Consider the following 15,982-nt stretch of genomic DNA (forward strand, 5'->3'; position numbering starts at 1 on the left):
TCACTTAAGGTCTACAGGACTTGAGGACACAGACCATATTTCAGTATTATTATTATTATTATTATTATTATTATTATTAATTTTACGTCCCACTACGCCTAACTACTTTTACGGATTTCGGAGACGCTCAGGTGCTAGAATGTTGTTCCACAGGAGTTCTTTTACGTGTTGGTAAATCTGAAGACACTAGCTAGCGTATTTGAGGGAGGGGAACAGCTACAAAGTAACGTGGGATGGCTCTTTGAATTAATTTCTTGCTCTCTTTAGACAATTATCTGCGAAACGTATCTTCATGTATCACCATCCTTTATTCGACTGCTATGTCCTCATCTTGACATGCACGCACTTACCATGCACTAAATACCCTTCGTGAATATTATCCCGTCCACAACCGAGCTACCTAACATTTTTCTTAAAATGCCATCTCATATAACAACAGAACTACTCGATCTTACAATACTAATCTCCCAGCCGTACCTAAACACAGATCGAATTTATATATGACAACTCCTTCACTTGTTTTCACATCCCGTGAGTGAAATCGAATACCATATAATAATCAGGGCTATGCTGAACATAAATTCATTTGAAGTAGCTGTGTGGGAGTTCTTGTGTGGCTAAACCTGAGAAAACTTACTGTTTTTAGAGTTTTAATTAATAAAAGTCACAAAGTTACTCACCGACTCATTTTAAATTGATAATTGCAAATTTATATTTTATATACATATATCTCATAGCTTACCGTGTTACATCTTGTATTATATACAGTACAAGTATGTTAATTATTTCACTGACGTTTAATTTTTAAATTATGCTTAATCATTAACTTTTAATCTATTACTACATTGCCGGCCCAACTGTGTAGGGGTGGCGTGCCTGAATCTTACCCGGAGGCCCCGGGTTCGATTCACGGCCAGGTGAGGTATTTTTACCTGCATTTGAGGGCTGGTTCGAGGTCCACTCAGCCTACGTGATTAACATTGAGGAGCTACCTGACGGTCAGATAGCGGCCCCGGTCTAGGAAGCCAAGAATAACGGCCGAGAGGATCCGTCGTGCTAACCACACGACACCTCGTAATCTGTAGGCCTTCGGGCTGAGCAGCGGTCGCCTGGTAGGTCATGGTCCTTCGGGGCAGTTGCACTATGGGGTTTATTACTACATTAAGCTTATATTTCGTATACCTAGTAGGCCTACACGTTTAAGCACACCGAGTTTAATGCTTGTGTTATTTTATATGTTTCTATGTTATTTCTGTGTGTAAATTAGTTATATAACATTAATTAATTAATTAATTACCTGTCATGTCGCCACATACTTAGATACTTTTGTAATAGTATATGTGTAGCATATATGTAGCCTTAATCTGGTAAGATAGAAGAGAAGGCCATCATCTAGCCTTAACCTTGCCAGAACAAGAAAATCAATCAATCAATCAATCAATCAATCAATCAATCAATCAATCAATCAATCAATCAATCAAGTCAAGCTTCATTTAAGTAGAAGAAAGTATCATTTTAAGCTAAGAAAGTAATGTTGCATTCGGAGTTCCTTCAGAAATCTTATGAAGGCAGAAATAATATTGATCCACCGACCTCAGTGGCACTATCAGTTAGTTGCTGGTAGTCTTCCTGTTCCAAAGATAGTGAATTATTTCTGGCTGAATACTGTGGCGTTTGAAGTAGTTAACATTTAAAAAGGTCCGTGTCGATTGCTTCGAGCACGTCAATTGAATCATGTAGGGAGGAAGAAACCAACAAACTGACAACCTGGACTCTTGAGACCATTAACAGTTAGAATGGATTTTACGAAGTTATATTATTATTATTATTATTATTATTATTATTTTTTACTAAAACCAATCTTACGTATAGGAGAAAAATCATCTAAAAAGAAATAAAAATACAATCTAGAAATAGATTGAAATAGTGAATAAGTTTAATTGTAAATATTTATTGACCGAGCTCGATAGCTGCAGACGCTTAAGTGCGGCCAGTATCCAGTATTCGGGAGATAGTAGGTTCGAACCCCACTGTTGGCAGCCCTGAAAATGGTTTTCCGTGGTTTCCCATTTTCACACCAGGCAAATGCTGGGGCTCTACCTTAATTAAGGCTACGGCCGCTTCCTTCCCACTCCTAGCCCTTCCCTGTCTCATCGCCGCCATAAGACCTATCTGTGTCGGTGCGACGTACAGCAACTAGCAAAAAAAGATTGTTGTAGGCCTACACGCATGTACCAAATCATATTGGAGTACAATAAATGATTACTCCCACCCCAGTTTCGTATTCTGTTCTACAGAAACCAATCGAATTAACTCAGCGCATGAGAGAGAGAGAGAGAGAGAGAGAGAGAGAGAGCGCGCGCGTAGGGACCATGAAAGCTTCTTAGTCATTAAAATCACAGGAATAGAACCAGCTTTTGGGTGGTTAGGCCGTGTGCATTATGCAGAGTTTCGTCCAGACGTGCCGATCTGCGGCCGTGAAAGCCTTCTTAGTCAGTTCCTTTCCTACACATACTCACTCCTATTTCATTCCTATTTCCTTTTCTATCCTAACTTCTGAAATATATTGGAAGACGTCAAGGTGACCGAATTTTGTTCCGCCGGAGGTCTTTTACATGCCAGTAACTTGACCGTCACGAGGCTGACGAATTCAAGACACCTTCAAGTACCACCGAACTGAGGCATGATCGAACCTGTCGACTTGAGCTCAGAAGACCAGCGCCCTACCATCTAAGCTATTCGATCCTTCGGGGCAATGGGTTCAATTCCCGGTTGACTTATCAGCCGTGGAAATGGACAATGCATTGTCATTATGCCACTTCAGAAAACTTCTTAGTAAATGCGAAGGAAGCATTTAGTTCTACACAATTGTTGATACCGTGATTATAGCGTGGAATACGAATTACAGGGACGTAAGTTAACATTTCAAAACTTATACAGCTTTAGCTGAGATTCGAAACTTGGCTGCCGTGGCGAGAAGCCAGTGTAATATTCTCTCTCTCTCTCTCTCTCTCTCTCTCTCTCTCTCTCTCTCTCTCTCTCTCTCTCTCTCTCTCTCTCTCTAATTTTAAGTTTAATGTTTAATTTGATATTTTAATATTATAAAATGTAGTTAGTATATTCATAAACTTGTATTGTGTTATAAGTAGACGCTACATAAAGGGGCTTTTCAGCCTCAGTGGCATGTATATCATCATTATCAATAAATTCAATTCAATTCTCTCTCGATTAATCGAATGGAGTGCAAATCATAACCTCCAATTAAATGTGGCTAAGACCCAGCTTATTTGCATAGGTTACTCAAAACTCCTGAAAACTGTTGACCTCATATCCCTCCCAGCAATAAAAATTCTAGATACAGATATCCATTATAGTGATACCGTTAACAATCTAGGACTCATTTTCCACAGAACCCTATCCTGGTCTGATCATACGTCAAATGTGATCAGAAAAGTTGTGTCATCCATGCATATTTTGAAACGTAACGTGTCATGTACACCACATTTTATGCGAAAACTACTTGTTCAAAGTCTTATATTCCCCATGATTGACTATGGATCAGTCGTATACAACGACTTATCTGTAACTTTGAACGTACAACTACAGAAGGTACAAAACGCATGTGTTCGTTACGTGACAAACGCCAGGCGTGATGAACACAACACCCTCTTACATACAGCTGCAATGGTTGAAACTCCATGAACGACGGGAAATCTCAGTAGCCGTTGCTACGCACAAAATTCTCAAACTGAAAACCCTACCCTACCTTTATAATGCATTTAAATCTATGGAGTCAGTACATAACAGAGATAATAGGTTTACAAAAACTACCCTTCAAATTCCCCTTCAACGTACCACTACAGTTAACAAATCTTTTGTTTGCACTGCATCCCGTATCTTCAATGTCTTTAATCTTCACCGTTTTGCAAATGACAGGAACTGTACCCAACTAAAGCAGTCCTTAACATCTATCTTCCTGGAGGAGTATGCAAGGGGCTGAGATCAGGCATTCTTGTGTCTCGCAATCAGAAATAGGCTATGTATATTTCTAAGAAAATTGTTTCTGTTTTTTATATTCTTTAGATTCTTGTAGTCTAAAATATTAAATAAGTTGAATGATAAACTTTATTATTTCTTAAATAATTTATGTTTTAATTTTATTGGAATTGGTACATGTATTTTAATTTTTAAGTGTAATGTTTAATTTAATATTTTAGTATTATAAAATGTAGTTAGTATATTCATAAACCTGTGTTATGTTGTAAGTAGACGCTACATAAAGGGGCTTTTCAGCCTCAGTGGCATGTAAATCATCATAATCAATAAATTCAATTCAGTTCATCAATTCTCTCTCCTAAGTACATTTCAGTCAAATTATACATCCTGCCTAATTGCTCTGCCTTCAATACCTTTGGCGCAAGAAAAGGGAAAACATTAAAATACCTGAAGTACATTCTTCAAGTGAGATGTACACCAGATGAAAGTACTGTAAGTTGTAATAGGCTGCAGTATTCACCGCACGAGAGAGCATCGTGTGAGCAGTCACGTGAGGCGCGGAGAATATCCTAGTGTAGCAACTTTCTAAAAGTTACGCACCCGAAACACACAGGTTACAGTATTACAACAGAATGAGAAGAAATATGAGAGATAACATCCTCTAGTCACTGGATCATATGACCAGCCACAAAGGCGGCCATTTTGAGTCCAATGGACGCAGGACTGTTGTAGGAAACCTTTTCCGATTCCTTCCAATTTGTTTCTAGTTTTAAAAAAATGGTGTAATTTATTGCAAGAAAATACACAAACACTAGCTGAACGAGAGTTCTAGCACTGGACCCTTCTTTGGATTGCAGCGTCAAGCATTCTGCACATAGATTGACGCTACTTGGTGCCGTGATAGACAAGCGACATCGTCGTTAGCGTCTCACTAAGGCGGCGGTGGTTCGAACCCCGATTAATATGTACGGATTTTTGAAATGTTACATCATTGTGGTTCCACGTAAAACCTAGATTTCTCATGTCTATGCTCACAATATCAACAGTCAAGCAGAACTAAGCTTGGTTCCTGCCCACATTTTGATGAAATGTGTGTTTAGAAATACTTTTTCCGTGTTGCCTCTCGAGAATTCAAAATAACTTGCACTTAACAATCGAATAAGACGACAATATCATGCACATTTGCTATCTGCGGATAATAATATAGAGTTGACAATGAGCTACGGGTCGTGTAGCTGTAAGCTTGCATTAAGGAGAGAGAGGGTTCTAATTCCACCATTAACAGGCCTAATGATGGTCTTCCGTTTTCCATTTCCTAACCAGGCAAGTGCCAGGGCTGTACCTTAATTAAGGTCACGGCCTCTACCTTCATAATCTTAGCTTTTTCACGTAACATCGACGCCGAAAATATATATGTTTAAATGCAACGAAAAAATTCTCTGTGCAGGTGAGTGCAGTGAAATGTCCTAACAGGAAAATAATAATAATAATAATAATAATAATAATAATAATAATAATAATAATAATAATAATTCGCCCAAAGCAAATGAGTCAGCCGACTGAAAAGTTCAAGATATTTGGAATATACACTCACTCGCAAAAAGATGCGCATGATCAATGAATTGCACGAGTACATCGAAGGTTGCCACACGGTATCGTCTAGGGCTGACATGTGTTCAATTTTCGTTTTATACTGACTACGTATGTGGAAAGTGCCACTAGCGTCGTACATATCACTCCCTCATTCATAGATGCAAGACACCCAATAAGGCCGTAGTAGCCTTAGTGGCAGTGTGAGCTGACGAGCTAAGTTGAGTGAACACGCAGTATTGTAATTCAGCAAGCCTTTGACCAGCTAGATGAGTTCGAGAAGGGAGCTCATCATCGGACTAAGTGTGGCGCATTGCTCGCTACTTGGGCCGTTATGACTGCAATGCGCGTCGATGTTGGACGCAGTGGGAATGTGTCGATACACAAAGGCGCCGAGAAGACTCGGGTTGACCTTAACGGACCACCAGCAGGGAGGATCGTTTCATTGTGCTGTAAGCATTCCTACGGGCGTCGCTTCTCATCATTCAAAGACATGTCACGGCAGCTGGGGATAGACTGTGTCCACCAGGACCGTAACCAGGTGGTCTCTTACTACGTCTACCATTACGAGCACGTCCATACTTCTGCCAGTAACGGGCAGCATAGCACTTTGCGGATTGGCGACGAGTGGAGTTCAGCGACAAATCGCGGTTCTGTCTGGACACAGACGACCGCCGAATTCTAGTCTGGAGACGTCCTGGCCAGCGCAGTGATCCACGCTTCATTGCAGAGCAGCACATAGCCGCAATGGGACTTGTCATGGTGTGGTGTGCCATTTCCTCTCTATTGGTGTTGACTTAAGGAATCCTGACGCCGCGGCAATACGTCCAGGAAAGGTCTGCCACGATGTGCGCTTCCCTTCTCGGTGCAGCTCGACAACCCCAGTTTTCAGCAGGTTAATATCCGGCCTCACATAGCACGGGTATCTCTGGCCTGCCTCCATGATACCAACATGCTTCCTTGTCCAACGAGGTCTCCAGACCTCTCGCCCACCGAGGATATTTGGGATCAGATTGGACGGCAATTTCGGACAGCGGCATCTACGACAGATCTGGAGGGCCACTTGCGCCAGCTGTGGCAGGATCTTCGTCAGGAGAACATACGACGTCTGTATGCCTACATACCCTACCTTATCACCGCCTGCCTCCGTGCTACCGTACTAAGTGCATCCTGCAAGTATTTGTTACCATAAAATAAATACCTGGAATGCTACTATATTCTTTATACTACCATGCCGTGTGCCTGTACCCACTTAGGTGCCCATGCGATGGCTTCTTCATGGTGCTTATTTGTTTATTATTTTTGCAAATAGGTGTAAATCGAACGACGAACTTCTCAAGTCTCTGAAACTTGTTTGAAAGTAAAGGCGCTTGTTTGGTTAAACTTCAGCAGCTACCGCTGCAAATGAGACAAGGGCAGAAGATGTTTACAACGCTGCTCCACCCAAGTGTATCTTGATGTTATGACAAGTTCGGGAACTAAAGTGATGCATTTAGCTTCAATGTTTATCATACATTGTTCACTGGGAACTCTGGCAGGTCTAGTGCATTCTCATTCTATTGTTTAACATGCCCCTTATGAGTATCTCTTGCCATGGGACTTCAAATAGTGAAAGATCAATGGCATAGCATCACTGAGTGAAAAGTAGAGAACCTCGAAAAAGGAATAAAGTGTCAGCTGCTTTACAGCCCCAAAAACTTGCTTCATGTCCGCCATGCAAACAGCATTTTTACTTTTAATTGACGGTACTAATCTATGGAGAAAATAAATTCGGTTGTAAATTTAATTGCAGAGAGTAGTATATTTTGTATTAAAGAAAGATGAAGTGATCTCCCGTTTTCGAGTCATTTTCTTTATTGCAATGCTCCATAATCATTCGTAATCGCGACAGTCCTCGATCGTACGAATGCTTGTAGGGGAAGCTTTTCGCCAACAAATCTGGTGAAATGGATAACGAAAAGTTCTCTTTCAATTTAACGTGACGGCTATTCTTGTTATTTTAAGCCATTTGGCCAACAGTTCCTTTCTGTGCACAGGGAAGTGTCTTCCCATTTCGAAAAATATTATGAATTCACTGGGATTTAAATAACTGGTACCTGAAGGATAGCACCACGTAAGTATAAAACAGTAAAGTATTTGTGTGTTCAATTCCTGGCACGAAAACGGGACGGACTCTAATATGAAAAAAATCAGCTTCGACCTTTGTAAACCTTTTCCTGTGCTATGGTCTAATCAAACTTGCGTAGTTCTGTTGCAGGGCCTCTCGAACGCCCAAAATCTCACGCGTGCAAACAGCGGCGCAGAGTTCCTGTGCACAGTGCATCGGTCCCGTTCGGCTCGGACCAACGCTTCGTCTCTGGGCTACTCGGCTAAGCTCGGCTCAACTCAGCTCGGATTTGGAGCGCTACGGAGCAAGTGAGGAAGAGGGAGACAGGGGGAGCGAGTGAGACAGGCGTGGGGAGGGAGAGAGAGAGAGAGAGAGAGAGAGACAGCGCTATTGCTCCAGATCGAAGAGTGGGGGCCTGCACTCCGGTCAGCCAAGCGAAGTCGTCTTTTACATCGTGCACAGTGCATGCACCAGGCGCATGCACCCTGAGAGGCCCTGTATCTATTGTGTTAGGAAAGTGACAAGCAGTGTTTATGGCAATGGGTAATGAATGCTATCATTTGAATTCGTTCTAGAAGCGTTGAAGTGCATTTTTTTAGTGGCCACGTTTTGGTAAACTTCCGTGTTTTAACTTGCCAAGAAATCTCTATGATAATATGCTCCTTTCATTTAGTCTTTCCTGTACGCGAGGAACTGGTAATTTTAAGCCCATCACTTTTCGTGTCAGATAGTGAATGCAGCGTCCAGACCTACAGCTGTGGTATTATTGACACACATTTTTTAAAATATTATTTTTAGAGTTGACTTTCCGTCGCACCGATACATGTAGGTCATACGGCGCGATGGGATAGGAAAAGCCCAGGAGTGGGAAGGAAGCGGCCGTGGTCTTAAGATACAGCCCCAGCATTTGCCTGGTGTGAAAATGGGAAACCACGAAAAACCATCTTCAGGGCTGCCGAAGTGGGTGTCGAACCCAGTATCTCCCGGATGCAAGTTCACAGCTGCGCGCCCCTAACCGCACGGTTAAATCGCCCGGTCATATCTTTAGTCCGGTACAAAGTTAATTTTATAGAAGGATATAGTAATTTTTTTCAGCTTATAGAATTATAAATCAAACAATATTGTATGATTATTATTATAATTATAATAATAATAATAATTATTATTATTATTATTAAACTGTCGTGCTTCCCTTACGATCAATTTGGACTCAAGTGTACCCATTAAGTGCAATAGATTTTCTAGGAAACGGATTAAGATTTTAAACGATATCCTTCAAAGCAAATTTCTAAGTCATCAATCAAACACGCCGTGCGATGCTGTAAAGACACTATGCTCAACGAAGTTCATTTCCAAGTTTCCGAAATGATTTGTCTCCGTGTATGCCGTGAAAACAGCGTATTTACTGTCAGTATACAGAACTAATACAGAACATCTATTTTTTTGTAACAGTTCGATTGACTATATAACGTAGGTTAGACACATTTTCTATGATTAAGACTATGGGATCGAATATCGACACAATCATTTGGTATTTAAGAGATTTACTTGCGAGTTGGTGGGCGCGCAGCTGTGAGATTACATTCGGGAGTTAGTGGGTTCGAACCCTACTGTGGGCAGCCCTGAAAATGATTTTCCGTGGTTTCCTGTTTTCATACCAGGCAAATGCTGGCTGGCGCTGTGCCTTAATTAAGGCCAAGGCCGTTTCCTTCCTACTCTAGCCATTTTCTATCCCATCGTCGCCATAAGAACTTTTTGTGTCAGTGCAACTTAAAGCAAACAAAAACATTATTTGCATGTTAAGCAACCCACTTTACGGAGCAAAATAGGGATCTATAGCAACCGGAGGGACGTTAAATATATTATTATTATTATTATTATTATTATTATTATTATTATTATTATTATTATTATTATTATTATTATTATTATTATTATTAAGGACTGCCTAGCTAACGCGGCACAGGTTTGCTAGGTTCTCCCCGGAGGACGTGGGTCGGTACCTGGAGGCAAAAGCATACAGCTTCTTTGTATTCTTCCTGCCCTTCATCCCAATTTATTGGGTTTGGCATTTGATGCGGATTTTCCCCAGTTTTAATACCGGATGCCCTTCCAGATGCCAATGCCATGTGATTGAATGAATGAATGAATGAATTTATCTACTACTGCGTGTTTCTGTGGTGACTGGTAGAGTGGTGTGTTATGTAGATGAAGAGATGTGTAATAAGACAAACACAAACACCCAGTCTCCGAGCCAAAGGAATTAACAATACGCAGTTAAAATCCGCGGCCAGCCGGGAGTCTGATCCGGGTGGCTTTGAACCGAAGGCCAGTCAGTACACTGATCATTCATCTAAGGAACCGGACCATATAGCTGACTGCTATACCCAATTTACTGCAGATGGTAAAAGGCAATGGGAGCTTTTACACCCTACTCCTATTCGGAAATGAAATATTATTATTATTATTATTATTATTATTATTATTATTATTATTATTATTATTATTATTATTATTATTATTACTACAATTTCTACGAAATATGTCTCAACTACTTTGACACTGAAGGAATGTGTCCATGTGGCGAGTACTTTCACAAAAAAAAAAAGGATAATCGCTCAAGGATTTACGTTTAAGTTCCCATACGTGAAGGACGAACGCTATCTACAATCAGAAGGCGAACCGTAATCTACAATTTTATTTATTTTTTTCTCTCGCTCAAAAACGTTCAGTAGCTTGTGGGTGGTTACCATTGAGAGAAGGCAGTTCCCAATTCTCTTGGCATTCGCCATGCTTATCAATTACAGTGAAAGACTTTTGATAAAGTTCTATTTCATAAAATAAGTCCTTACTTAGTCACAGACGGTTCGTATAAGAACTTCTCGATTGTTATTAGTTACTAGAAGAAAACTGCGCTATTAAAAACGTACCTTATATAGCCTTTTAGTTTTATGGTCCCATACTGTCAGGAACCCGAAAAGTCATGAATGTTACTTCTGCGTCAGTTATCTACAGTTTATTCCACAAGTTGCAATAAAATTTGCCTGACATAGTACCTGGTAGTAAACAATTTTGGGTATGGGTGGAGTGCGGTCACCGAGCTCGATAGCTGCAGTCGCTGAAGTGCGGCCAGTATCCAGTATTCGGGAGATAGTGGGTTCGAACCCCACTGTCGGCAGCCCTGAAGATGGTTTTCCGTGGTTTCCCATTTTCACACCAGGCAAATGCTGGGGCTGTACCTTAAGGCCACGGCCGCTTCCTTCCCAGTCCTAGCCCTTTCCTGTCCCGTCGTCGCCATAAGACCTATCTGTGTTGGTGCGATGTGAAGCCATTAGCAGGAGTACAGTTACGTACACAAAGGGAGGGTATCTAGCTTTAACACACTCCCCTACCACCCGGAACATCCGAACTTTATAAAATGGAATACAAGACAATATAATACCGGTATTTAATACATATTATGCAAAGTAACACCTATCACCATAAAAATATTATTATTATTATTATTATTATTATTATTATTATTATTATTATTAACGAAGTACATTACTCTGGCTGAATGGTCAGAGTATTGGCCTTCATTTCAGAGGGCCCCAAGTTCGATTTCCGGCTGGGTCGTGGATTTTAGCTGCGTGTTGGTTAATTCATGTGTATTTGTGTTTCTCTTAATATATCGTCGTTGCCGGGACAAAACCTCCTATGTGATATTTTTGGAGATATACTGACCCGCAGCACATACATTATGAAGAGCGAGAATACCTTGAAAATATTCAAACAATATTGCACCTTAGATGACAGAACTTTACCGGCCAAAGTTCTAAGCTAAAATATTTCACACAGAAGGTTTTGTCCCGGCAGCGACGATATTTGTCATCTGCATTCAACAAACCATGCTACCAACCACCATAGAAACACGCAATAGTGAAAACATCCGCGCACAGTGTTGTCAGAAAGGGCATCCGGTCTTAAAATTACGCCAAATTCATATCGAGGGGCAGACCCCAACAAATTGGGAAAAAGGATGGGATTATATAAAGATATGTTAAACACAATAATAGATTCAAATGGAATGGTGCAATATGTAAGAAATCTTCATAGGGTGTGAATTCAATATCGTGTTTTAATCATCACAATGAGAGTTTCATTGATTGAACATTTTACGAAATACGTTCATTGATGTGTTTTAGACGTAAGTTAGTTAATGGGGCGTAAAATCCCTAACATTATCCTTATTTATTACGTAACGAAGCCCCAACTGGCGCCGTAGTACAGACCTGTCCACACCCCTCCGGTTATTGAGGAATGTTCATGGAGAGTGCTGGAAGAAATACGGAGAAAATCCGGATATCTTGTCTCGTTTGTGCCTTGTCCGGAATAAAATATCGCATGCAGACCCCGGATTTTGAGCTGGACTTGGCATTGGTACAAAACCTTCATTTAACCGCTTGAGCCAAAGCGCCGTATGCAGAATTTCGTCGCGCGTGCGTGTGGTCATGTTTAAGACTGGATATTCGAACAATTTACTACTATTTTAGTTATCTACTACTACTACTACTACTACTGCTACTACCCCCTCTGAGCAAAAAGCAAGCTTGTAGTTTTATGCGACTGAACAAAGCCACAGGACCTCCAGTTGTATGAGGAATCCGAATCACAGAGACGTGAATTTTCATTTAAAGAGTTCTACATACACTGGTCTGGATTCAACACACGGTCGCCATGGTGAGAAGTCAGTGATGGCTCAGATGGTAGAGCGCCGGCCTTCTGAAACCAAGATGACAGGTTCGATCGCAGCTTAGTCCAGTGGTATTTAAAGGTGTTCAAGTAGGCCTACCCCAGCCTCTTCTCGGTAGAACATCTAGCACGTAAAAGTGCTCCTGTGGGGCAACATTCCGGTATCTCGATGTATCCGGAAACCATAAAAGTATATAGTGGACGTAAAGCTCCTTGGCTTAATCATCAGTATCGGCGTCTTCAGTTCAGAGGGTTCCGGGTTCAATTCGCGGCCGGGTCGGGGATTCTTAATAGCGTTTGGTTATTCGGGAACTGAGCGTCTGTGTTTGTCCCAACACACTTCTCTTCATATTGATACAACACACCTCACTACCAACCGGCACAGAAACACGCATTAGTGAATAGATACCTTCATATAGGACTGCCGTCAAAAAGGGCATCCGACTGCAAAACAAGGGCTACACATTTTGCACCCACGAACTCACCAAGGTGTGTGGAAAGTGGCAGAAAAAGACACCAGGTCGTAAAAACAATGTCTGGGTCATGAGTCCATAGACTGGTTTGATGCGGCTTTCCATGCCACTCTATCCTGTGCTATTTTACTACTACCTCCCTAATCTGTTCATCATATTCATACGCTGGTCCACCCCGGCCATTTCTACCGCGAACACTTTCCTAAAACTCCAACTGAACGAGTCCTGGCTGGCTTAAGATGTGCCCTATCACTCTCTCTTCTGGTCAAATTTCACCAAATCGATCTCCTCTCACCAATTCGACTCAGTATCTCTTCATTCGTGATTCGATCTACCCACGTCGCCTTCAGCATTATTCTGTAACACCACATTTCAAAAGCTTCTATTCTCCTTTCAGAGCTAGTTACCGTCCACGTTCCCTTCCATATACACAAGAACCTTGTTTATCCCGCCCTCATTAATCCGGATCTCCGGTTTATCCGGATCGAAAAAAGTTTTTACTTGAACAGTGTTTCTTTTACGGCGTCGACTCTTCCTGGATGTCTTTTCCGCCAAGGATAGTTAAGGACAGGAATTGGAAGTAATTGGGTCACAGTTTATGAAAGGTTCCGTCCCAGCGTTCGCCTGGAATTGAGAATAGGACACCGTGGAAAACCATTCCTAGGACGGCCGAGGTGGGATTCGAACGCACGCTCTTCTGAATGTAACGCACTATTAATTCATCGATAGTAAATTCGAACATGAAACCGCCGCTTCATCAGAAGAAACAATGACTCATGGAGAGGCAACAATGCAGCTGGACAAACTGATGGCCTATTTAGAATCCTTAACTGAAACCATACGGGCAGAACTGTTGTTAGTAAAACGTCTTCGTGATCGAGCTGCGCGCAAACGCTGTACAAATGTAAAACAGAAAAAAACGCTCATATTATTTTAGTTCATAAAACAGTCGTAAATTTACGAAAAGTGTTCTTATATTTTTTGTACAACTGGAAAAGGTATTACTGTACAGCTAATATTAATAGATTATGTACTGTATTTGCTTTTTAGTTTTTCCGGATTGTCCGGATTTTCGATAATCCGGATCAGTTCCGGTCCCACTTAATCCGGATAAACGAGGTTCTTGGGTAATGCAACGCTCCAGACGAAAGTCTTCAAAAATGTCTTTCTAATTCCTATAACAAAGCCAATATTATAATATTAATTACTGTTCAACTAAGGTACAGCTTAAGCATTTGCCCGGTGTGATAATGGAAAACCACGAAAAACCATCTTCCGTGCTATCTTTAGTGTGGTTCGAGTTCAGCATCCCCTTGGCGCAAGCTTTCGAACTACACGACCCATACCGTTTGGTTGAGCTGTGCTCTATGGGCTTTAATAAGCGCAGGCACCTCTTTGTAGGTGAAGGTAAGAAAGAACTCTGAGCGCCTGTTTTTTATTGCTTTCCGTTTCACGAATCGTAGTAGATACAACTACCGAGGAACTTGGAGGGGAACCTGCTGAATGAGTGCTACTTGCCCCAGTTTTCTTCTGCGAACAGTAGAAAGTGATTTAACACGGAACGGTACGCAATGACCGCAGTAGAATCCCAAAGAAAGGTGCAGTTCACGATTACACATAGACTCCTCATCATATTGTTCATTTCAATGATTGAGCAACGCACATTCCTAATAGCTGTCGCTCAACTTTCAACTGTGACATACATTGCGCTTACTGTGTACCCGCACTCACTTCTCGCTACCTCTTTAGCATAATTTTAGAGGGCTTCAATTTATGAGGCTTGCTTAACAGGTATAGAAAGGAAAAAAATGCTGACGCTGTCTAAAGAAGGAACCGACTCTTAAATTATTCAACTGACATGTGCTGAAATTAAATATACTCAACACTGCACACAAGCTTCACTGAGAAATGACGTACGGAATGAAATAAATATCCTTTTAGTCTGGCAGCACGCTGTTATTTTCAATGACACACGTTTCTTGAAACATTAATAACGTTGTTTGACTTCGAACCCTTTAGCGCAGACCTTGATTACGTGCCGCAGAAGCAGTTTTAACCATGAAGTAGAGTGTGTTGGAGGACATTCCTATGCTAGAGTATGCTTTGTTCCAGCTGTCTCACTAGACTCATTTCTACACCATGGAAATCCACATGCATTTCATGATTAGATCATGCCAATGAGGATGTACCAATTAAAATTACCTATAACACTGAATTCTTCCGTTTAATATGCATTTTTTCCTTCAGAAAATCACGATTGTCAAAGGTACTTTCATAAGACGAGTACAAAGATACAAAGTGCTCTAAATTATGATTTTGCTTTCATATCTTTTTCTTTTCCCTCCGTGGAGGAGTTAGCCTTTTAACATATAATTTACAAACTTTATGAAACAAAATAATATAAGTTTGTCGTAGTCATGTGCAGTCCTCACTGCATCTGGAGGACGAATTATAAGCTATTTCTTAATTTCAACTTTAAAAATTGCTCTTCCCTTCCAAAGAGACGGATGGAAAGCACTTACCGTCACTGCTCTGTTCTGGGGCGACGAGAGCGATTCCAAGCACGAGGAGCGCGAGTGTCAAGTGCCAGTTCCACTTCCCGGTGTTCACACTTCCACACGCCATGACAGGCAGAGCCGCACTGACTTGGTGTTGCAGCCTGACGTCACCAAGAATCCGCTAGCTGGACTGCCCTCGCCTTGCGAGCAAGAGAAAGTAGCCCTCCCCTCTCACCGCGCCAGCTTGCTGAGGCTGGGAGCCATGCACTGCAATTTTGACAAGAAATGTCAAAAATATTTTCATCCCTCCCTATCTATTAATGTTACCCTGTCCCACATCGGAGAGCGTAGGGGTGTTAACTGGTCTGATGGAAGGCAGTTCGGGGTTCGGAAAACTTACTCCACTGAAACTCAACTTGTAGGACTCCAGCAAGATACAGCACGTATTTTAGATCCAGATGGACTGTATCACGATTGACCTATCTAAGGCTTTTGATAGGGACACTACTGGCAAAACTGAGTGCAATTGGACTAGACAAAGAATGACTGAATGGGTGGCTGCATTTCTGGAAAATTTCTGTTCG

At 41.4% G+C, this 15,982-nt stretch overlaps 1 protein-coding gene across 1 annotated transcript in view; it reads right to left on the reverse strand.

Moving 5' to 3' along the window:
• Duox (dual oxidase) overlaps positions 1–15,525 on the reverse strand; it is a 496,654-nt gene extending 481,129 nt beyond the window's left edge. Inside the window, exon 1 of the mRNA XM_067142192.2 lies at positions 15,423–15,525. Coding sequence (XP_066998293.1) covers positions 15,423–15,525 — 103 coding nt within the window. The remainder of the gene's footprint in view (positions 1–15,422) is intronic.
• Between the last annotated feature and the right edge of the window lie 457 nt (positions 15,526–15,982).

This window comes from Anabrus simplex, chromosome 2 (genome assembly GCF_040414725.1).
Source record: "Anabrus simplex isolate iqAnaSimp1 chromosome 2, ASM4041472v1, whole genome shotgun sequence".
Classification (NCBI taxonomy): Eukaryota; Metazoa; Arthropoda; class Insecta; order Orthoptera; family Tettigoniidae; genus Anabrus; species Anabrus simplex.